We start from the raw sequence: 23,896 nt of genomic DNA, 5'->3' as shown, positions 1-23,896 counted from the left end.
TGGGTTCAAGCCCCAGGACCTCCTCTAAAAAAAATGAATAAATAAACCTAATTACCTTTCCCTGGGGGGAAAAAGAAAAAGAAAGAGTGCTTTCCACTCTCTCAATGAGGAGGCTAGTGGGGAGCGAAGACCTATTCCTTAGCCGCTCCAGCCTCCAGCAGTGCATCACATCAAACAAGCATCAGCCATTTCCTAGATCCAAATCCACACACAGATCTTAGCAAATAAGAGGAAGAGTTCTAACTAAATGTTTTTACATATGTTTACTTATTTAATCTTCACAAAACTGTCAGGTCATCATTTATTATTATCCTCATTTTACAAATGAAAGACACTGAGGCATACAAAGGTTAAATATCTCATCCAAGGTCCTCAGCTAGTACGTGGTGAAGGCAGGACAGGAACTGACATTACACTATGTTGCTGCTCTAAAGATGAAGCAGTGGCTTCTGCCATCTTTGTGAACTGCCCAGGCCTCAGACACAGCTCAGCAGAAACCCCACAGCACTGGGCACAGTCCTGTCTCAAAAGGAACATTTCTATGTATCATCTTCCCTCTTCGTCTTCCCTACTAGACTACAATTTCTCCCAGGTGGAGGGACACATACCCACTGTCTGGAAGTGAATGACAAAGAAAGAAAGACAGGGAGAGGGAAAGGTGAGCTTACTGAAGAGAACCACGAGCATACTTCCTCCTCAGTACACTTTTCTCGTTATCTACTGGGAAGATCACTGTCAACTTTCAGAATTCTTCCCAAACCGTTCCAGTTCAAAGACAGGAGGGCTTTGCCAACACTGCATGCTACCAAGGTCTACCTGACCCTAATGCCATGGCCCTCAAAGCGAGGCGGTCCAGCCTCGCAGGCTCCAGAGCACCATGCCACCCATGGAAAGCAGCCAGCTGCCCCTGAGCCAGGCTGCTGTCACCGCTTGATCATACACAGAAAACTGCAGCTCGGGTGAGTCAGGGATTGGCCAACAATTCCCTGTTGGGTCATAGCCTCTGGCTGCCCCCGATCAACAGGAAACCTCAACATGCTTAAGTTGTTTTTAAAAGGGCAAGTCAAACAAGAGCCATCCCACGTGTACATGGGCATAGATGAGAGAAATTCGGTGCCCAGCCAAGCCGATGACCAAAGAGACTGCTCAGCGAGGAGATGTGAAAAGAGTAAGCCTCAGTTCTCCCTAGGGTAGGTAGTGGTAGGGCAACATGCCAAGCCTGAGCCTGGGGAGAGCCCGACCTACTCACAATGGAGAAAGGTCCCTCGTTTATTTCACAGAACCATGGATGCAAAAAGTCATCAGTCCCGCCTTGTAAGCCAACAAGCGTCTGGGCTGCACAAAGGACTCTGTGTTTCAGTTATTCTCAATTGGAGGCGGGAGAAGACACCTCTGATAGAGGACAATCTTGTCATGTGTTTATTCACTCAATAAATACTTAGTGAGCACCTGCGATGTGCCAGGCCCTAGGTGCTAGATAAAAGAATAAACCAGAGACAAAAAGTCTCATCCTCATGCAGCTTGAATTCTAACCAGAGATGGCCAGTACCTAACGAGACTCAGAATCTCTTAGGAAACCTTTTCAAAACACATGTGCCTCATCTCTCCAGACACTCTGATATATGCTCCCCTAGGGATGTGCCTCCTCAACTCTCAAGGTGAGAATTCACCAGCCATGAAGCCACTGCCCCATACCGGGGCCGGGAGGGCGGGGCACACATCTCCAACAGGCAGGCAGAAAAAAGCTGAGGACCTCTGGTCCATTAGATTCCAGCATGCTTTCCATGTTTTCAGAAAGGATGAGTCTATAACTTCCCTCAGTAGTTCGAACATGGAGAAGTCCCCACAAGTTAAGAAATTCTCTCACTACCGAGTCTGCTTTAACTGAGGTTTAGTTTTTCTCCTCTGGTGAAGGATAAAATAAAGAAGAGACTGGTCCTTTCCTTTAAAGCTCCTGGTCTTCAGAGCTTTGCTGATCTGGGGCCCAGAACTACAAGTGCTCCTCGCCCAGTCCCCCGACACAGGCCAGGCCCAATGTGCTCCAGCAACTCGGGGAGAAAAGGAGGCCTTCCCATGCTGCCCTGGAGCCCAGGCACCCCTGGGTTCATCACAGAGAGGGCAGCGTGCACTCACTCCAAGGTCACAGATAAGGCCCTGCCCTCATGGGGCTCCAATGCTCCCAAGGGTTAAAACTCATTGCATCTCACCATATGTTTCTGATTCTACCTCTTATTAACGACACAACCATGGGCAAAGCCATGTACTCCCTTTAAGCTGCCAGTTTCAATTCCTCAAAATTATTCGAACTACATCACAAGTTTGTCGTAATGGGCACATGAGACTATGGATGTGAAATGATGTCATACACTGTAACTCATTATGACTATAAATAATCATCAGTAAGCTTTTCAGTTGTTCTCAATAGAGGATAAGAACACCATGGCCATAGGGTTTAAGTTCCAGCATAACTACTAACAAGTTACATGATTTTGAGCAAATAACTCCTTAAGCCTCAATTTCCTTATCTGTAAAACGGAGGTTAAAAGGAACACATACCTCAGAGGGCTGTTGGAAGGAATACAGACAATACACATCAAGTGCTGAGCTCAGTGGCTAACACACAGTACTCAGTCTTAGCTCAATGATTACTAGTATCAATAAGCAGCTGATAATTCAGCATAATTACTCGGCAAACTTTTAAAAGCAGTTTTCCTCTGTTCTTGGATTCTAAACATTGGGGTGGGAGGGGAAAAGAGTAAACTAAATAAGGCCATAATGTCTTTGCAGCTCACGTTATCAAGGCAGAGTCTATTCTTCTGCCTCTTGAATCTAGGTTGACCTTGTGATTTGCTTTGACCAATAGAATATGGTGAAAAATAAGTTGCCTGGGTTCCAAAACTTGAAACCTCAAGAAGCCCTGCAGTTTTTACCTTCACACACTTGGAATGCTGCCCTGAGACTGTCACATAAAAATGCCAGTCCAGTCTTTTAGAGCATGAGAGGCGCTGCGCAGCATAACAGAGGCACCTCAGCCGACAGCCAGCCACCACGTGAGCCTGACACATGAGTGAGGTCATCTTGGACCCAACTGAACCCAGCTACATGAGTGGGCCCAGGGGAAACCAGAAGAGGAACTGCCCAGTGAACACAAAGAAATGTGAAAAATAATAGATTCTTCTAAGCCATTAAGTCTTAGGGTGGTTTGCTACACTGCAATAGTAAAACGATGCAGGTGGGGAAGGCAGAGCTTGCATGTAACTGGCCCGCCCCATCCAACCGAAGGCCACTGCCCTGGGCCTTCCATCCCCATGCCTCTCTCCTCTGCTTCCCTGCAGACCAGCTGCCAAAGTCTGGAGGTCTGGACTGTATCTCTCTTCTTCTCTCTCTCTCTACTCAAGGCTCTGGCCCTCTTTTGGGAGTCTCCCCTGCACACTGCCTGGAAACGAAGCTAGTTCTGCAATCCCAAGAATTAGCTTCCAATGGTGCTTGCTCCCAGGTTGAAGGAGGGGCCAGGAGACTCTGTTACCTAGAGCACAGGGAGGCTTAAGGAGGAACACACTGGGGGCTAGCAGTCAGGATGCTTGTGTCCTTGTGACAATGAGTTTACACAACAAGTGGCATCTCCTTGGCATAAATGGGAAAGCGTGCTCCTCTTGGACTTCAGTTTCACTCTCTAGTTGTTTCCCAGTTCCTCAAACTGAGGTTGGAAGTGAAAGAAAGATAATCCTCCCCCTGTTGCACAAGGGAAAACTATGGCCAAGAGTGTCAGTGCCTGGACCCAGGCTGCATTAGGAAGCCAAGCACCTGGACAAAGCCTTCTTTGGGGGCTGGTCTCCCATCTGCCACTGTGAGTCTCCAGCTTCACTTCTTCAGGGTTCCTGGGACAGCTCCTGGCCAACCTTCCCTGAACCCTGAACAAAGGAACAAAGGAAGCCACATACCCCGCCGGCCACACTGTGCTAGCTGTACTAGGCTTGAGACACACCTTGGCTCTTCAGCCATTCAACCTGGTATATAGTTGGTATTTATTGAGCACCAACTCTATACCAGGTACTATTTCAGGCATTAAGGATCAGCAGATTAAAAATAGACAAAGTCTCTCTCTACAGGTTACATTCTGGTGGAGGGAGACAGTACGGCTTTATCTGTTTTGAGTAAACAGACAAGAAAAACCCTGTGAGGTGGTTATGGGGCAGGTGAAGCGGAATAGAGCAGGGTAAAGGGATAGAGCTTAACAGTGAAGGAGATCAGGGAAGGCCCCTCTGCCGAGGACCATGTGAACATAACCCTAAGGAAGTCAGCAGTGTGTGTACCCAGGGGAGGAACGTTCCAGGCAAAAGGAGCAGCAGGGCAAAGGCTTGATGCCACTGCATACAGTCGGGGGCAGCAAAGGGGCCGGTGCAGCGAGAGCGGAGGGAGAAGAGGAGGAGTGGGCTGGAGCTTAGTCAGAGGCACCGGAGAATCTATGGACCGACAGTAAGACTTGGGCTTTTAGTCTGAGAGAGAAAGGAAGCTCTTGAAGGAGCGTGAGCAGAACGACATGCTCCGACTCGGCAGCAGAGAGTGAAGTGCAGGGATGCAGGGGCGGCCGCAGGGAGATTACTAAAGGCCACTGTAACAGTCCAGACGAGAGGTTGTGATGGCTTGGGTTAGAATGGCAACGGCATACATGGATCTGTTTTGAGGGCTGTGCCAATCAGCTCTGCTGACGGAGTGGAGGAGAGGTATGAGAGACAAAGAGAAGTCAAGGATGAATCACAGCTTTTGGCCCGAGCACCTAGTAGAAAGGAGTCAGGGTTACACATTTCCGTTTGGGATCCACCAGTAGTATGTAGATATTATCTAAAACTCTATGACTAGATGAGATCATCTTGGGAGCAAGTGTACCTAGAGAAGTCCAAGGGCTGCACCCTGGGGCATTTCAGTGTTTCGAGGTCAGGCAGAGGAGGAAGAACTAGTAAAGCAGACTGGCTGAGAAGAGCACGCAGTGAGGGAGGGAGGAAGCCATGGGGAGGGATAGCCTGAGACCTTCAAGAACTAGGGAGTGATTAACTAAGTCAAATCTGCCAACAACTGAGTAAGGGAAAGACTACAGAATGAGCATCAGATTTAGCCACATGGAGGCAGGGTGAAAAGAGATTCTGGTGGAGAAGTAGGAAGGGAAGCCTGACTGGAAGGAATTCAAGAACATGGAAGAGTAGAAGTGGAGACAAAGAGCTCAGACAATTCTTTCAAAGGGGAGCAAGGACATGAGGTGGTAGTCAGAGGGGAACGGGGGTAACAGCATTCTGCTGCGCAGAGACAGCACAGCATGCTTCAATGATGGCTGGAACGACCCAGCAGAGAGGGAAAAGCTGTTAACGCAGGACAAGAGGACAAGTGCAGGAGGGAGCAGTGAGCCGGCAGTGAGGGGGCTGGGGAACCAGTGCCCCCCCGACAAGGGCTGGCCCGAGACTGAAGAAGCCCATCTGCTCTCATTCCCATGCACCAAGGCGAGTGTCTTCTCACACAATCTCATCCCCATGCGGCTTTATTCTTCCTTCATCCCTGGCCCTGACTGCTGCATGGATTTCCAACTCATTCCACAGAGGGAAGAAAAGGCCCAGATTTGTTCTTCGTACACTCCGCCTTCAAGCATCTGGATCCAGCTTCCTCCTCAAACTCAATGATCCACGTGATGATTAAGTCCTATCAGTTCTAAATCCTTCACGTCTCTCAGATCTGTCCCTCTCCTCGCCATCCCCACTGATACTGCTGCTGGCTTGACTCAGATCTTATCTTTCACCGAGACTATTACAATAATCTCTTAATTTCTCTCTCTGCCTTGGATCTTAACCCAGTTCCAGCCCATCCCCTTGTCTTCTGACATCTTTCTAAAATACAAAACTCATCATGTTTCAAACTCTCCACTGTCTACAGAATGAAATGCAAATTCACTGGCAGGGACCACAGGCCCCTCATGATCTGGTTTCCTATTTTTCCTTCATCATCTCATACTGTCTTTTCTTCTAAACAAACCCACTTCGCACTCTTAGTCACATCAGACTCCTTGCTCTTTACAACTCTAGGCCTTCACACATTCTGTTTCCTTTGCCTGGAGTACTGGCTTGTCCATTTAGATATCTCTGTAGCTCCTTTATGGAATTTCTCTTGACTCCACCTGCTTAGCTCAGGTAGAGATGTCTAATTTTTGATGCCCGGAAAAATGTCTATTATGGTACTTGTAACACTTTACTGGACTATAGTATTTCCTCACCTTCCTCCTTTACTAGACTACCAATGAACCTACTTAAAGGTGGTGACATTGTCTTGTTCATCTTAATATCCCCCACTCTTTGCACGGCACCTAGAATTTAGTAAGAATTAATGTATTTGTGCTAAATGACTAAATAAATGAATAGAAAATAAATGATCAGAACCTGGGCCTCCTTATGCCTACCCAGGGTACTGTTTCCAGACCACCCCGCCTCCCTCTTTGTGCCATGTGACAGGAAGAACAACACAGAAAGGCACACAAAGCACTTAGTGCCACCCAGCATGGCTGTCAGTCCCCAAAACCCTCCCCCATAAGGCAAAATTCGTACCCTAGACTAAGAGTCTAGAGACCTCTAGAGTTCTGCTCTGGTCCTGGTTCCATCACTTCCTGGGTGTGCTCCTGAGCAAGTCACCTAAATTCTGAGCCTCAGGTTCTCCATCTACAAGACAGAGTGAAAACTTGCTCTGAGTACCCTCACCTTAGTATACTAGCTGTGTATAAGATGATGTAAATTTTAAAAGTGTCTGAACATCATTAATAATTCCATGAAGACAGAAGAAATATAAAAGAAAAGTAAATACAAACAGCTAAAAGACACTTAAGACTCTGCTCTTTTCACCTCCTTCTCCTTATTCTAAAATCTCAGCGCTTAGCCCTGGGGAATCACACACTGTGAAACTGGTGCCACTGCCTCGTCTACAGGCAGCCAGCTCTGCTGCTCCATACAGGTACAGATGCCAACGCTGCAGCTGTGACGGGCCAAAACTGAGGTTTACAGGAGAGGGGGCTTAGATGAAAGATCCAAGGAGAAAGAGAGAAGGAAAGGGGGGAGAAGGCAAAGGAAATTTAACAGAGGCGCATAAACACACACACACACACACACACACACACACACACATGCACGCACACGCAGATAATTATGCATTTAGGATAGGACAGAGAGGGCATGAATTAAGGTATGGAAAGAGAAACAAACTTAAACAGAAAGCAGTGTGTGTGTGTGTGTGTGTGTGTGTGTGTGTGTGTGTATGCATAGACAGAAAGAAAGAATTAAAAGTACAAAATACATGTCCTTCCCTCTGATATTATTTCACAAGAATATGGCCCAACCCTCGGTCATTAGTGACCTGGGCCGTTCTCAGTAACATAGCAGGAAGCATTCATGCCAAGGGGTGCCCCATGTATTGTCAAGTTCACCCAGGGACTTTTTTGGAGGGAAGGCTATCTTCAGTTCTTGATGACAAGACACTTCTGAACTCAGCATGTTCTGGCCACAGAGCTTCTGAAAGTATCAGTATTGGGAGAAGACCAAGTTGGGGTAATTGGGGCAGATTCCTGGGAGTCCAGGAAATAGCCACAGAGACACTAAGATGAGCTGTGGGTGCCATGAAGTGAGCCTGTCTGCAGGCTAAGGTTACACAGGGTCCAGCTTCCAATATGTCTAGTCCCTACCAAGCAGGTGTCTTGCCCACTCTCAAAGGAAGCTGCGTAGGAGGTGGCCATCCACCATTCCAGGGATGATCAACTAAGGTGGGCCCTGTCAGCTCAGTGGGCATCAGCATCCTCCCATCACTAAGTGACCGCCCCAACTCTGGAGGTGGCATTCTCACTGCACTCCCCCAAGGCCATATTCTGAGGCTCAGAGGAGGAAAGGGAGGAAAGATGCTGAGTCCTATCAGCAAGTCCAGAAGTTTGTTCCCCAAGCCAGAGCAGGGGCTCAGCTCAGAAGCTGACATCCCACTCTGGGACAGTCCTGATAAAAATTAAAAAAAAAAAAACAGTGACACTCACAACTTGACCGTCCTGTTTCCAAAGCAGCCTCATCTCAAATGGCTGGAAGCCTACAACAGGGTCCAGGACAGCCTCATCCTCCAAGTGGGGCTACACCTGGGCCACTACCTACAGAGACTCCTGAAGCCACTCACAGCTTGTCAGGGTAAGTAGAATGGTAGCTAGGGTCAGAGCAGAAACTGAGTCATCTTTTTGCCTCCAGAAAGCACATCTAAGATTCTACCAAAGCCATTCCTGCCTGCCCCCCAGATGATTTCTAGGGAAACACAAAAAGGACTGCTGAGCTCCTCTCTGGGAGGGAATCCCAAGCCCTCTAGGATGCTGCAGCAATGAATATAGAGTATTTATAAGAAAAGAAGCCCTCTCTGAGGCAGGTAAAAATGATGCCTTACAGGAACATCCCCAGTGCCCTAGTCCAGTAAAAATGGGACTGCTGTTCAAGCAGAACCAGGCACTATGCAAAGCCAAGAGGGAGAGAAATGTAATTCCAGGAAACCATGCTAAAGACATTTATATGGTTTTTAAACATGGTCTCCAAATTCTCTGACATGCCTGTTGTCAAAATGATCTTTTCTCTTGAATATGGGCTCTGTGACTGCTTAACCAATAGAACATGGTAGAAATCAATCTGTGCCACTTTTTAGGCCCAGGCCTCAAGAAACCAGCAGCTCTTACTTCCTATCCCCCATGCTGTGAGGACGCCGAGGCCCTGTGGAGAGGGCACATAGGTGTCCTGACTGAGGTCCCAGCAACAGCCAGCATGGACCCCCAGACATGTGAAGTAAGACCCCTCCAGGAGACACCGGCCCCTAGCCACTGAGTCCCCCTAAGCTTTGAGGTCTTTCCAGCTGAGTCCTCAGACATTGTAAGCAGGGACCAGCCATCCCTGCAGTCTCTACGGAGTCTGTGAGCATAATAAAATGATTGTTTTACACTATAAATTTTGAGAGGAGAGAGGGTATCGCTCAGTGGCAGAGCATGCACGAGGTCCTGGGTTCAATCCCCAGTACCTCCACTAAAAATAAATAAATGAATAAATAAATACATAAACCTAATTACATACCCCCACCAAAAAAAAAAACTTAAAAAAAAAAAGACTACACTATAAATTTTGGGGTAGTTATGTGGCAGTAGATAAATGGCACCAATTTCAGTACCTAAAAGTCGGGTGCTGTTGAAACACTGAGTTTGGGACCGAGTGATGCCTGTTGCGGGGATGGGGGCTTCAGGGAAAATAAGGAAAATGTTATTAGAAGTTAGAGGAAAGGGTACCCTCATAATGTTGAAAAGTTTGGTAACTCTGTCACCTGTGGTAACACGGGAAATAGGAAATATACCTAATATATTAGATGAACCAGCCAAAGACATTTCCGGGCAGAGTGCTGAAGGGGCCAACTGATGACTTCTAGGGGCTCTAGTAAAAGAGAAAAGAGGTGAGCCAGAAAGGAAACTGTTCAGTTTTGTAACAAAATTTAAAGGAAATATAAATGAGAAAGGGTTTTGTGTGTTAGAAAATAAAACCTGTTTTATTCTCTGTCTCTCTAGACAAGAAAAAAAATTCTCAAATTAAGAAATGGCTTCCAGATTGTGATAAAGGTTACACAGTGTGTGTGTGAACTTATCAAACTGTATACCTTAAACTGCAAGTTTATTGTACTTTAATTATCCCTCATAAATCTTTTTTAAAAAATCTAGAGTGGGACTGAAAGATCCTTTGTCAAGATCTAAAAAAAAGATTTAAATTGTTGCCTCATAGAATCTTACAGACAGACAGGCAAAGGTTTTCTAAGATTCTTAAGGGTGAGCCTTGCAGATCCTCTGTAAATAATAAGACTTCTATAACTCTTAAGAACCATTGTCCCGTAGCAATCTCACAGGGAAAAATCACCCGGAAGTGATCTGTACATGTGCCTTTTGCCTACTGAGCAGTGGATTATAAAGTGATTCATAAGAAGCCCACAAAGTTTCTAAAGGAAGTATATTAGCTGGACTGAAAAGAACAGATAGTATAAAATGAAAGGAAGACTTTGGACCCTTGAAATATTATGGGCATGAAGCAGATGGAGAAAACTACTCACCTGCAAGAATGGGCTACTTTTTATGAAAAAGGAAGAATGACTTAGAGGGTAGAACCAAAAGCCCTGGAGCTACAGACAAGAAAAATGACTCTCAAGCAGTAGGACCAAGACCTACTCAAGGAATTGGCAACATGTGTCTCAATGAATATATGCAGTTATGGGCCAGTAACTGCTGAGTGGCCTCCAGTTTTCCCCTTTTTGAAAAGTATCTTCAGTGGTTACCCTAAGCCTGTATTACCAGTGTATTTTGGGTGGCATATATATAGTCTTGTTAGTTTATAGGTCTTCAGATCAAGAGGAATAGTACTCAAAGAAATACACACAATGAAAGGGACTGCACCCAAACATTCTCATCTTTAGCTGGACCTGATTTAAATGATGAGATCTTATACTTCAAGCTGATGCTATTAATGGGATAAGGCTTGGGATCTTAGAGGAGAGACTTAGTGTATTTTGCATGTGGGAAGGATGTGAATTTTTGTGACCAGAGAGCAGACCAGGGGCAGCTGGTATTTTCCAAAGACAGTGACCACAACATATCCCATCTCACATGCCCATCTCACAATGTGATACTGATATTTCTCTCATCAAGTGGAACTGTTTTCTCTCCCCTTGTGTGATGCTATGATTTATAGTAAGAAACACATATTTGGTCTTCTTCCCCACTTCTGGCACATAGCTCCTAATAAAACCCTTAAAATTTCCCTAAGTGATGACAACAATCAAGGTGTCTTTTGTTATGTTAATGAAGCGACTATGGGACCGCACCTAAGGTTGGGGGCTGGCTGCCAGAAGAACCAGCCTTGTGATTAGAGGATTTGCAGCTTTCAGTCCCTCCACCTCCCACCTCTGAGGAGGGAAGAGGGGGTCAGAGGTTGATTCAATCACCAATGGCCAATGTGTTAATCAATAACACCTATGTATATGAAGCCACCATAAAAGCCCAAAAGGGCAGGGTTCAGAGAGCTTCCAGGCTGGTGAACCAGGATGCTTCCACCTGCCAACATGCCAGGCCCAAGCTCCATGGGGACAAAAGCTCCTTTGTTAGAGACCTCACCCTTTGTATCTCTTCACCTGGCTGTTGATCTGTATCCTTTAAGACCCTTGGTAATAACCTGGTAATCTAGTGAGTAAACAGGTTCCCTGAGTTCAAGCCACTCCTACTGATGCCACAAGGTATAGAGATAAGCTTTCCCTACTGAGCCCTACCCAGACTGCAATTTGTGAGCCAAAATAAATGGCCGTTAATGTTTAAAGCCACTAAGTTTAGGGTCATTTGTTATGTAGCAGTAAATAATCAGATAATACTGATGATACACAGTTAGATTCTAGAAAGCATCCCAGGTGACTGGGGGCCCCTAAGGCCACAGGTCCGTCTGGTGTGCTGTGGCCAGGACAGGCTCTGCAACAGCATCTTCTACCCATAACCCCTACTCTCCGGAGATTTTCTTCTCTGCAAGCCCCTACCCTCTTCCTGAAGTCTATGGCAAAGGCTCCAACTCTCTACTCATTTTGTCAGGGGGGCCTCGAAACCTCTTCGGATTTCACCATATCATAAACCAAGGCCTCCCTTTGCACAGAAACCTGCAAATGTGAGTTGAAATTATGGTTCCACTGTCAACCACCTGCATGGACTTTAGCTTGTTCATACATAACATCAAGTAATTGAGCCAAATGCATCCCAAGACCCCCTCCACCTCTCATACTCCAAAATAGTATGTGCAGTCTTCTATTGTCCCAGGCTTGGAGGAAACAGAAGTCAGTCAGTCCTTGACCCGAAGAAGTCTACACTTTTATAGACACTCAAGTTTCCCATACATCCATCCGTCCAGAAGTAAGGCTCCCAGAACACAATTGTGACAGCCTGCATTTATTTCCAAGTCACAATGACCCAAATGCTGGAGTTTCATAGTGAAGAAGCTGCTGAGTAAATCAGCAGGCACAAATCTTCTGAGACAGCCCCCAGTGCCTGCCAAGCCTTACAGCACAAGTGAAATCTCCTGAGAGCAACAAGTGGCAAAGTTCACCCCATCTAGGTAGCTGAAGTAGCTCCGAATATAACACTATCTTGTTTACAAGTCACCAAGCTGCTTTGAGTCCCACCCAGGTCAACACTAATATCATAAAGCCTGACCTCTGGAATTCAGAGGAACTCTGAGAATCTCATCTCCCACACCCCAAAATGGATGCAGCCAAATCTTATGCGCTGGAGTGGGAGCAGCCTGTGGGGAGGTGAAGCTGCTAAGAGTGAAGCACTGTTCCCCTTTGGCCTCACCAACAAGGAGAAAGGGAAACCTGCTCCAGAAGACCAAAATACAGCAAAAAGCAAAGCTCTGGGGGGCAAATGAATGGTTTAGGTTTCCTCCTCCTACATATCCTGCCAAATCAAGACTGGGCTGTAAAGGAAAAGAAAGAATAAATTAGCAAAACACCCATAAAAACCTAATAATGGAATGGAATCCAGGATACTTAACCCAAACTGGCTTAATGGTGGCACAGGTGAAGTCTTATTCAAATTAAGGATACAGTCTTGCAAATACATATCCTAGCAGTTCCACAGGGTCCCACGTGCCTTTCCCCACCAGTTTTTCATACCCCAGAGTCCCCGCCTCTAAAGCTAGATGCAAATGCCTCTCAGTATCACTGAGCTCCTCTGCCTCCATGTGGATGTTGTGAAGGTCCCCAGAGCAGCAAGAGCGTGAAAGGCCCAGCTTCCCAAGGCCCTAGCACTCCTGCACTCCCCAAAGTTCTGGTCACACTTGGGAATCTTTTGACACTGGGACTCCTGGGCTGGCAGTGATCAGGGCTCCAAGTCACAGCCAAACATCTATTGAAAGGTCAGACTAAGAAATCTGGGTACCAAGGTCATCAATCCAAACTTAAAAAAAGAGAATGGATCATCCCTCTTTATCCCCCACTGTCCACCACAGAGTCCAGCACCTAAGAGGAGAGCCCTCAGAGTTCACTGACGACTTCCTAAATGAATTGGTGACTTACTGCCCTACTCAGCCCAGAGAACACCCCCTAGATGTGGCTGGGGGGTGAAGGCAGCCAGAAACCACCAGATGACACTTTTGAAATAGCAATTACAGTCCAGCTGTGGCCTTTGAGAGAAGGATGAAGCTAGCCACAGAGGCCTATGACTCCATGCCCAAAGCCCAGAAAAATAGGGAGGAAGGGAGGCAAGCGGAAATGTGGCAGGAAGGAAGGGGAGACTCAGAGGGAAAAGGGCTTTTTTAGGCACATCAGAGGTTCAGATATTTACAAATACCATGCGTCATGTTATGATGGCAAGCACGCTGGGAAGCTAAAGAAGAGCAAATTGTAAAGATGTTTAAAACATGTAGCTATGTACTGCAAATAGAAACTGCCGTGCCTGTCAGCAGTTCTGATCCTGCTTTGTGACTTCATGTAAACACAGCACCCCCATCCCACCCCACACACAGTGGAAATCAGAAAAAAAAAAAAGAATGCCTGAAGGAGTTGAGAGCTCCTGGGTACGGTAATTTCTAATTCAGGTTCTAAATATACTATTTCCTTTAATTTAAGAATAATATGATACAATCATATATAATGTTTATTTTACCCCTACAGTCTCACATTAAAAAATGGGAACCTTAATTCCCAGTCTCCATCTGCCAACATAGTCACAGTCAGACCGCAGAGTAAGAAATGCCAGCAGACTGAGGAGAGCCCAGCAAAGCGGTTCCTCAGAAGCAGACAATGGAAGACAAAGACTGAGATCTAGACCTGTTTCTGCCTCGGCCACTAACGTGCGCTGGGCGAGTTCCATTTTTCTATTTGCTTTACCCAGGAAGCTGGTCCCGGCCGTTCTTAGCCTCACCCAGTTTAGAGAAGCAAGTACACAAGCACCTCTAGTCCAGTTTACAGGGAATGTGTGGGCAGGGGACGTTCTTACTGCTCTTGCTGCCAGAGAGTGGACATTCAATTTGTCTAAGTCCCAAGCTCTTACTTAGTTAACAAGCCAGAACTGAACAACTTTTGTTTAGTTGGCACAGTCCATCCTGACCATTTCCACTGGGACCAAACTCTGCACGTGTGGTATACAGAATTCTTCCTGCCTCGTTCATGTCAGTCACTCCCCAGGGTATCCATCCTGTGCCCCAATCTACCGGCCATATCCAGACTCCAGGTCTAAACAGACCAAACAGCTACGACTGCAGCTGGCCAGCCCTGAGTGTGCCACACTCCGCTGGACTCCACCTGGCAGTGCACAGCCGAGACATCCAGGAAGGAACCAGCCTGGTCCCAGTCTCAGATGAGCATCCTTCTCACAGCTATCCATTCTGGTGGCTGAGGTTCCAAAAGCCACATCTGTCCACCTGAGATTCAGTAGAAGGAGAGGCTATGAAAGGTATGTGGCTTTAATAAAAGAGGTTATTTTAGGACATCAGCATCCAGCCTTGGCCAAAACCTGAGAGGCCCCAGTGAGGGCTGCACATCTATCTGTTAGCTCTGAAAGCTTCTGTCCCATCCTAGGGAGGGAGCTAACGTTTATTGGGTGGTTTTTTGTTTTGTTTTGTTTTGCTTTGCTTTGGTGAGGCACTATCTGAGCACTCATACATTATTATATCATTTAATCCTCCAGAAACTCTATGGGATATGTAGTATTATTACTTTATAGATGAGTAACCAAAATCTAAGAGGGCATAAAAAATGCCTTGAGATGTCACTGTTTGTAGAGAGCTTGGCACAGATTATTCACCTGGATGACTGTCAGAATCATGACGATAATCAATTCCATTTGGCAGGAATCCTACCCAGGACACAGGCCATTAGATGTCCCTTGATGCTACCCTCCAGTGAGCCCCATTCCCCCAGCAGTGCTCCCCTACTCACCTGCTCAGAGTCCCCCGAGGGGCCTTAGTGCCTCCAGCTCCGTGGGTGATGCTGGAATTCTTGTTGGCAGTCATGGTCATTTCTGCTCTCTGCAAACACAGAGCCCTGCAAAGAAGACATGATCTATAAGCCAAGTTTCCATGGGCAGCCAAAAGTACCTCAAACATTTCCAGATGACCTCCAAAAGTGCCAGCAGGGTTTCTGTGGTGGGTAGCAGGAACCACTTTCCCACATATACTTAATTTCATGTGTTATAGGTTAAGAGCCACAAGGGATCCCTGATCTGGGTTGGGGAAGGGTCTGTGAGCTAACAGATAACTTATCACTTCAGAAAAATGATTTTAAAAGCTCCTTTTCCATTCTGCTTCTTCTCATTTCTTAAGTTAGAGTTTCCCAAACTCCTGGCATGCCACACAGCCTTTATGAATTTTGCCGTATTTGCATGCCTTCTGAACAACTATTTAGACAATATGTTTCTTGAATCAACTTGAAACTGACTCGCTTTTCTTAAAATATTTAACCTTGTTCTAAACAATTAATCATTCATCGGACAAATATTTACTGAGTACCCATGTCCTAGGCACTGCCATCCAGCAAAGAGTGAGACAGTCCCTGCTCCCATGGAGCTTACGTCCCAGTGGACAGAAATAGACGATAAGTGCACACATCACACGTTTGATACACAGTGTACATTTGTGTACAACAGGCATGGGGATAAGTGGTAGGAAGAAATAACGAAGCAAGATAGAGGGTGAGTGAATATCTGCTATTTAAATAGGATGTTCAGGGAAGAACATCCTGATAAAGTGACATTTGAGCCAACACCATAAAATTATGAACTATCATATTTTTAACACCTATGAAAATAAAATTAATACACTTTAAGGTATTTAACTACTTACAATGTGAAAAATGTCTATACATGTACCATATATATATAGTTAGCTAATATATCACTATGCTTTAGGAAACATTATTTTATGCTAAAATAATGAAAGGAAATAATGAAAGGAAGAAAAAGGTTAAAACTTAAGGGTGCATCCAGACTGGAAAGGAAGAAGTAAAATTACCTCTTATTTGCAGACGATACGATCTTGTATGTAGAAAATACTAGCAATACCACTAAAACACTCTTAATCTAACATGCAAAATCAAGCAAGTTTTCAGGATACAAAGTAATATTTTAAAAATCAGTTTTCTGTCTATACACTAGCAGTGAATAATCTGAAAATGAAACCAAGAAAAACAATTCCATTAATAATAGCAGCAAAAAGAATAAAATACTTAGGAATAAATTTAACAAAAGAAACGCAAGACATAGGCTACAGACTACAAAACATCACTGAATGAAATTAAAGACATAAATAAATAGAAAGATATCCTACATTCACAATCAGAAAACTCAAAGTGGCTAAAATGGCACTATTCCCCAAACTGATCTACCGATTGAACAGAATATCCACCAAATGCAGAAATTGACAAGCTGATACTAAACTCTTATGGCAATGCAAGGGACCCAAAGCAAACAATCTTGAAAAAGAAGAATAAAGTTGGAGATCTCACGCTTACCAATTTCAAAACATACTACAAAATCACAGTAATCAAGACACTGTGTACAGACATACGAATAAAAATAGAAATCAGTGGAATAGAATTGAGAGTTGAGAAATAAACCCATACATTTATGGCCAATTGATTTTTAACAAGGATGCTAAGACCATTCAAGAGAGAAAGAAGAGTCTTTTCAACAAATGGTGATCAGGCAAGCAGACATTCATATGCAAAAGAATACAGCAGGACCCTCATCTTCATACCATATCAAAAAAAAAAAAAGGAAAAATGGATCATAGGCCTAAATGTAAGAGTTAAAATTACAAAAGCAAAGCCTGGAAAAAAATATAGAGAAAATCTTTGTAACACTGGATTAGGCAATGGTTTCTTAGATATGACACCAAAAGCACAAGCAACAAAAGAAAAAAAGACATAAATGTATTATATCAAATAAAAAACTTCTGTGCTGTAAAAAGTACCGTAAGAAAGTAAAAAGACACCCACAGAATGAGAGAATTACTTACAAATCATATATATCTGCTAAGCAATTTGTATCCAGAATATATTAAGAACTCTTACAACTCAATACTAAACCACAGAATCCAATTAAAAAGTAGACAAAGGATTTAGCCATTTCTCCAAAGACATAAAAATGGCTAACAAGCACATGATACAATGTTCAACATCACTAGTCATTAGGAACACGAAATCAAAACCACAATGAGATATTACTCCACACCACCAGAATGGCTATAATCAAAAAGACAGATAAAAAGAAGTGCTGGTGAGACTGTGGAGAAATTAGAACCTTCATTCACTGCTGGTGGGAATGTGAAATTGTGCAGTCACTCTGAAAAACAGTTGGGCAGTTTCTCAGAAAGTGATACGTACAGTTACCATATGACTCAGCATGATCCACCTTTGAAATGAAAACAAGTTCACACAAATATGTGTACAAATGTTCACAACAGCATTATTCATAGTAGCCAAAAAGTGGAAACAACCCAAATGTCCATCAATGGACGAATGCATTAACAAAATGTGATATATCCATAAAATGGAATATTATTCAGACATAAAAAGGATATATTCTACAACATGGATGAACCCTGATGCCATTTTTATGAAATATCCAGAATAGGCAAATCTACGGAGACAGAAAATAAATTAGTGGTTGCTTAGGGTTGGGTTGAGGGTGGCAGAATGAAGAGTAACTGCAATGAGTATGGTGTTTCTTTTGGGGGGTAAAAAAAAAAAGTTCTGCAATTAGCTCAATAGTGGTGAGGGTTGCAGAATTCTGTGAACACATTAAAAACAAATGAATTGTACACTTTATATATGTGAATTTTATGGTATGAGAATTATATATCAATATAAATGTTAAAACTTACAGGCAAAAAAAAAATCGTTTTAAGAGTAGATGTAAGAGAAAATAAATGATATACCAAACATATTTGCAACATGAATGTGCACTCTGGCCTGGGCTACACCCTCACGGAAGCTGAATGGTGCAGGAACAGCAGTTCTCACTCTGGCATTCTTGTCACCTTGACCAAAAAGAAGTATATTTGGGTATGAAAGTTAAACCTATTTATTTATGCCACTAAGGACCTTAATCCTTGTGACCATCCTATTTATTATCTTGGTACAATTAAGCAATTGGTCTTGATGATCAAAATAAGGCAAAAACTAATTCTTGATATCATTTATAACTCTTCCCTAATTTCAACATGAAATGCACTACATCTGATTTCTTTAATTTCATGCAGGCTCTCAAGGGCCATTGTTTTGGTGATAGTGTTAGTGAGTGAAGTGGGAGCTAGAAAGGGAGAAAGCAGACAGCAGGTGATGGCAGGTGATGGTGACAGCAATGAAATATCTCTCCAGGGTGAATCCCACAGATGCTTTTAGAAAAACAAAACAAACCCTAAGCCTCACTTTTATTCTTCATAAAAAACCATCCCTACCTATTGGGAGAAAAAAATCTCTATAAATTTAAGTATACCAGCATGTTAGTGATGGGGAGGAAGGAGAAGAGGAAGACGAGGATTCAATCCTGCCACCAGAGCACCTGTGCATACTGACTCTGGTGAGATATTCTTTACTTGCACCAGCCCAGTACCAAATTAAGCGCTTGGCATATGGCTACATGTGCAACAGGAAGAAGGGAAGGAAGAAACAGCCTCTGGAAGCTTTCCTAGGCCAGTTCTCAGGGTCCTTAAGGAGCACAGTGCTGCAAGGAATCAACTTGCTAAGCACCAGCTTTCAATCATGCCCATGGTAACAACAGTCCCGATCACCATTGGAACCCACCAAAACAACACTGGACATGCTCCACCAGCTCCAGGGCAGGCCCTCAGGGAAAGGACAGAAGATCTATGGAAAGACCAGAAGCTGAAATATATTAAAAGAACATGATGAAAAATACATTTCTTCCTTTCCTGAATTTCCAACCTAAGGAGGTGGACCCACTGCTCTGAAATGCTATCATATAGTTGAATATGAGAACACAGAGCCAACTTAGTAAGAAGGAAAACTGTAGATCACTGTGATATTTGCTTGGAGCAAGAAGAAAAATCCTGGGAAGATGCAACCAAGAGAGGAGTAGATCAAAACTGCCACCAGGCCCATGGCAGTGACCCTTGGTCACACTTCTGCAAGAGATTAGCCAGGAGTTAAGGTGTCTTGGGCAGACACGGCTGACAATCACAGAAGGGCCAGCTAAGTCAGAGATGCCAACTCAGCGTGCTCCTGCCCACCTGCACTCTCTAGCCAGGTCTATCAGGGTCAGGAAATAACCCAGTAGCTTGAGGAACTGAGGACCAGACTAACCCTTTACACCTGAAGCTCAGACGTGAGCTCGCTGCATGGTTGGCTTCCTGGGGAACAGGGAACACTGCTTCCCTCAATGTCCTAAGAGTAACCCCAGGCTGTCATCTATGCTTTCAGCCTGATACCTTGGCTAGTCTGACTCAAATGAGAGAAGATGCTCCCAAGCAAAGAAAATACCCACTGGGGATAGCGCAGAGAAGCTAGGTGTCGGGGAAGAGAGGCTGTTTTATTAGTTCCCAGGCCCACCAATGGCAAAATCCAGGCAAAAACTACATGTTTGGAAAATGAAATTGTTCAATTAGCATCTACCACCAATCATGAATTGCTCAAAAACTCAGCTCTGACAAATTACAGACAACTATCTGAAGAGTTACAAGCCAGAGAAATTAACATAATAAGGTACCACTAGAACTCTTCTACAAACTCTGTACTGAGTTGGAGAGACCACAGTCCCAGGTTCCGGAGGTACAGGGGGAAGCACACCTGACTTGGAGTCAGATAACTAAGTCCAGCCCTGCCTATAGTGAGCCCTAGTCAAGTATCATTTCACACGTGAGTTTTGAAGACCGTAAGAGCAATAATGATAACATGACCTACCTCACATGACATTATTCTGGTACACTGAAGCTTAATAAATGTTTTTCTTCCAGATCATGCTTCTCTAGGTATTTGGAAGGCACCCTCTTCATTCCCAAGCTAGTCATTTTTTGGATTCCCTGCACTCCCCTCCAATCCATTTACTGTATGAGAGGCACTATGCAAGGCACTAGGATATAAAAATGGACAGACACAGTCCCTGCCCTGGAGAAGCTAACTGTAAAAAGGGAGAAAAGTGAAGTAAAAAGTAGATGCCAGGAAGGCCTTATAGAGAGGTGACATTTGAAAGTAAGCCTTAACCTATTTGTTAGCCACAGTAAGAGGACTTAAAGAAAGCAAATGTACGTTTATTATGAGAGGTGCTGCCAGATTCTTTATATAATTATAATGGTTAAAGTTGTAAGCATTTTAAAGGATTAAATCATTTAATCCTTGTGACAACCCTAAGAAGGGGGTACTATTATTATTTACACGTTACCAAGGAAACCAAGATACAGAGCAGTTAAATCGCTTGCTCCAAGTCACACAGCTAGAAAGCGACAAGGCAGGAATTTCAGCCTAGGTGGCCTGTCCGGAGCCTCAGCTCTGAGTCAGGCTCAGCACTGCCTCCAGTCACTTTCTAATTCAGCTCTCACCATTCTCTGAGGTAGTGATAACACAGACTCAATTTTCCGATGAGGAAATTTAGGTTCAGAGAGATTGATAACTGGCCCAAGATCACTCACCTAGTGAAGGAAGAGGGCATAAATGTGGACTCAGCTCTGTCTGACTCTACTGTCTACTTACTCTCCTTAACATTGATAGGGGTGCTTGTTAAAAATTCAGAGTCCCAGGCCTCAGCTCCCCCTCCTGAACAGGAATCCAAAATCTGTGGGGATGAAGCCTAGGGATGTGCATGTTCAGTAAGCATTTTGGCTAGTCTTATACACCCGTAACTGTGAAAACCTGTGTCCTACAGCGTGCTCTCTGAGGCCTTGGAGAGGTAAGAAGGGTCACCACTGACCATCTTCCCAAGAGTTTGCCCAGCTGTGAGCAAATTAAAGATGAACACTCGGCCCCTCTTCTCCCACACCCCCAGCTTCTTCAACCTGCACAGAACCATCGACCCTCAACGACAAAGGAGCAGGCACATCACGGGACCCAGTGGAAGCATTATCACGGTCTCCTCTAAACAGTTTCCTCAGTCTTCAGTGTGCTCTCAGTTCCTGTATCTCAAAACACCCCTTCCCGCCGCCCACCCCTGGTAGCTGGCAGCTGCTCCGCTCACACTTCCGTCCCTTCCAAACTCCTGGGGAAGAGGGTTTATACCTGAAGACATTAACAGGTGGTTTGCAAGAGCAAAAATATGTCTTATTTGGCCTTCCTTTTATGTTTTTAAAAAACTGAATTAGTTGTCAAACATTTTAAAAATTGTGAGTACATATAAAACACAAATAAAAATTCAGATTCTAGTTTCTCTTGAAAAATTAGAAATCTGCCATCACCATCTACCTTTCTACACGGCAGCAGTTGGCAGTCCATCTAGATGTAGCAAGCTCTCTCCAGTTTACCTCCCTCCCCACCCAAGCCTACAGCTGGCCAGCTTCACTCAGCTCTGGGCCCTGACTCTCCTAGTCGGCAGGTGAGAGCCACCACCCTAGCCTGGGTCCCAGCAGGGGAGGGTTGCGGGTAGGGCACCGGAAGCAGCCACACAAAGCATCCTGGGGGGCTGGGCTTGAGAAGCCCATCCTGGTCAGGACACTGCATCTTGGCTGCCCAAAACCCTTCATCTATCCCCCTCACTGCCACTGGAGGAGAGGCCCTCTGGAAGGCTCCAAGCTTTCGCTCAGGCCAGCCTTCATCTTGCAATGATCTCTCCAGCCCCCTCAGCACTCCCTCTCCCTACAATCCAGTCTCATCACCCGATCCACAGACACAATCTCCAAGGTCTGAGAAGGGACCGATTAAAGACCAGTCTCTGAAAGGAGCTTCTTAGAAGGAGTGCCCAGCCTCTGAGAATGAACCTTCCTAGAGCAAAAAACAGTTTTCCCTTGTTTAGGTGACATTTCTAAATGTGTGGTACTTTTCTGGAGGCTTAATTATGGTCCACCCTGCCCCTGAGGAAGGAGGCATGTGAACCCTGAGGGCGATGAGGAACAGATGCGGCATTTGGAGGAAGTCTCCCGCTGTGCTGGGGTTAGCATCAGTTGTCACCCAGAGGGAACACTGCCAAGCACTTTGCTTCACCAGTTCAGGTAAGAAGTCGACACACCGACCAAGGAGACCTCTAAACCACACGAGAGAATTTCTCCCGACCCTACATTTCACTGATTTCCTAAGCAATCTCTGGTGCGGAAGTAACAGCGGAGGAAGCAGCGTGGAGGGAAGGAGAAGGCGGGAGGGGAACTGAGCTCTGCTGTGCCCTGAGAACCTGGTTTCAGCCCACGGACTCTGCAGCTCTGTACAGCAGTGGCCCGCCTGTCCAGGAGTCAGCCTGGAAACTCGCTCTGCCCAAAGAACACCTCCCCAGACCCTCTTCACCTCCTTACTGACTCCCTCCTGCAGCCTTTCCTCAGCCCTAGGCCCCGCCAGGGGATAAGGAACAGACAGGCAGCTCCCCCAGAGGAGAGCTTAGGTCTTTCATTTCTTCCTCCAAGAGTCTCTCAGCAACTAATATTGGCACTGTGAAGTTTCAAGGAGGGTCATCGTTAGAAAGAGCTCCTTCTAAGCACCTAAACCAGAGTTCTCAAAAGCCTGAGCGTTGGAGTCTTCCTTTCTCTCCTGCAGGTGCCCCTGGGCTGGGCTGGGCTGGGCTGGGCTGGGCGGGAGGCGCTGTGTTTACCCTTCATGGCTCCGCTGCACTAACAGCTCGGGCCTTGCCCTAGCAGCTCACCTGCACAGCCTCTCTGTTCTCTGGCCTTCCTAGGAAACTGAGCCACCCCCCAGGTCTCCTGACATCGTGGCCCACTCTGTCCACCCACGGCTGAGAAAGCCACAGGGCAGTGCCAGTTAGTTCTTCTCCATGTTTTGAACAATACTCAGAACACGGCAGAAAGTTCTGCACATAAAAGGCACACAAATAAATGTTAACTGACTTGTGAACTGATGGCAAAGGAGGCCTCCAAGGAGTCAAAGGCAAGGAAGACAAAAGGCCCTAGAAATTCTAGCACTGGCCTAAGCTTTAAAGGTGCACCTGTTCACTCCCCAAAGTCATGGCTGCTAAAAAACCAACGGAAGGGAGTTCTCCACCTATAGCTGCCACCCAGCTGGACTGTCAACCACAGGCCTTTTCCTCCCACCCCTCAGCCAATCCTGTCTGTCTCAAGAGTTTCAACCTCCTCCCTAGTGCCCCTATTATCTTTCAGAACCCTACTGCAACCACAGGTTCTCATCTGACACACCCATGAGGAAAGGCTGTTCCCGGGAAACTTGCCTTCATCTCATTCATGCAGGCTTTCTTCTCCTCCACCTCCCTTTTTCCTCCTTTCCTGATTCATTTCTCACTGGTTCTCTGCCCACAACCTTGTCTTTGGCTCTGTTGTGCCTAAAAATAAGGGATTACAAGGGAAAGGGGAGACAGTGGGCTCAGAGGTTGGGTGGATGGGTATCAAAAGCTTTAAAATGGAGCCAGGAAGGTTTTTCTCAAGTCTATCCCCTAATTCCCTCCAAGGCGCCCGACACCTTTCCTCAGTCAGTGCTCTGACATACCTTGTACGTTGGATCACTTCCATTCCAGCCCCAGGTTCTGAGAGTCTAGGTCCAGAAAGCCCTTCAAGCAAAAATGTCAAGGGGATTATGAGCCTGATCACATGGAGTGGAACCAAGAGTTGTTTTGCTAAAGACCAGAAGAATTTCCGGGTGTTTTTACAAGTCCCTATGAGGCTGAAATCCTCCTCAACCAGCAACAAAAAAAAGATGATTTTTGTTGTTGTTGTTGTTGTTGAATAATAAC

The 23,896-nt window shown here is 45.3% G+C and overlaps 1 protein-coding gene across 4 annotated transcripts in view; it reads right to left on the bottom strand.

The window, feature by feature from the left end:
* The window catches only part of DENND2B (DENN domain containing 2B), a 98,591-nt gene that overhangs the window by 34,797 nt on the left and 39,898 nt on the right, over nucleotides 1-23,896 (bottom strand). For 2 of the 4 annotated variants that reach the window (XM_074372437.1, XM_074372439.1), the window contains exon 2: nucleotides 14,986-15,090. In XM_074372437.1, the coding sequence (XP_074228538.1) occupies nucleotides 14,986-15,065 (80 nt within the window). In that variant the 5' untranslated portion in view covers nucleotides 15,066-15,090. Of the gene's footprint in view, nucleotides 1-14,985; nucleotides 15,091-23,652; nucleotides 23,781-23,896 lie in introns of those variants that run through there. The other 2 variants (XM_074372436.1, XM_074372438.1) reach the window with 2 other exon arrangements.

This window comes from Camelus bactrianus, chromosome 10 (genome assembly GCF_048773025.1).
Source record: "Camelus bactrianus isolate YW-2024 breed Bactrian camel chromosome 10, ASM4877302v1, whole genome shotgun sequence".
Taxonomy (NCBI): Eukaryota; Metazoa; Chordata; class Mammalia; order Artiodactyla; family Camelidae; genus Camelus; species Camelus bactrianus.
Note: the sequence above shows the minus strand (reverse complement) of the source record. Positions and strands in the feature narration are given on the sequence as shown.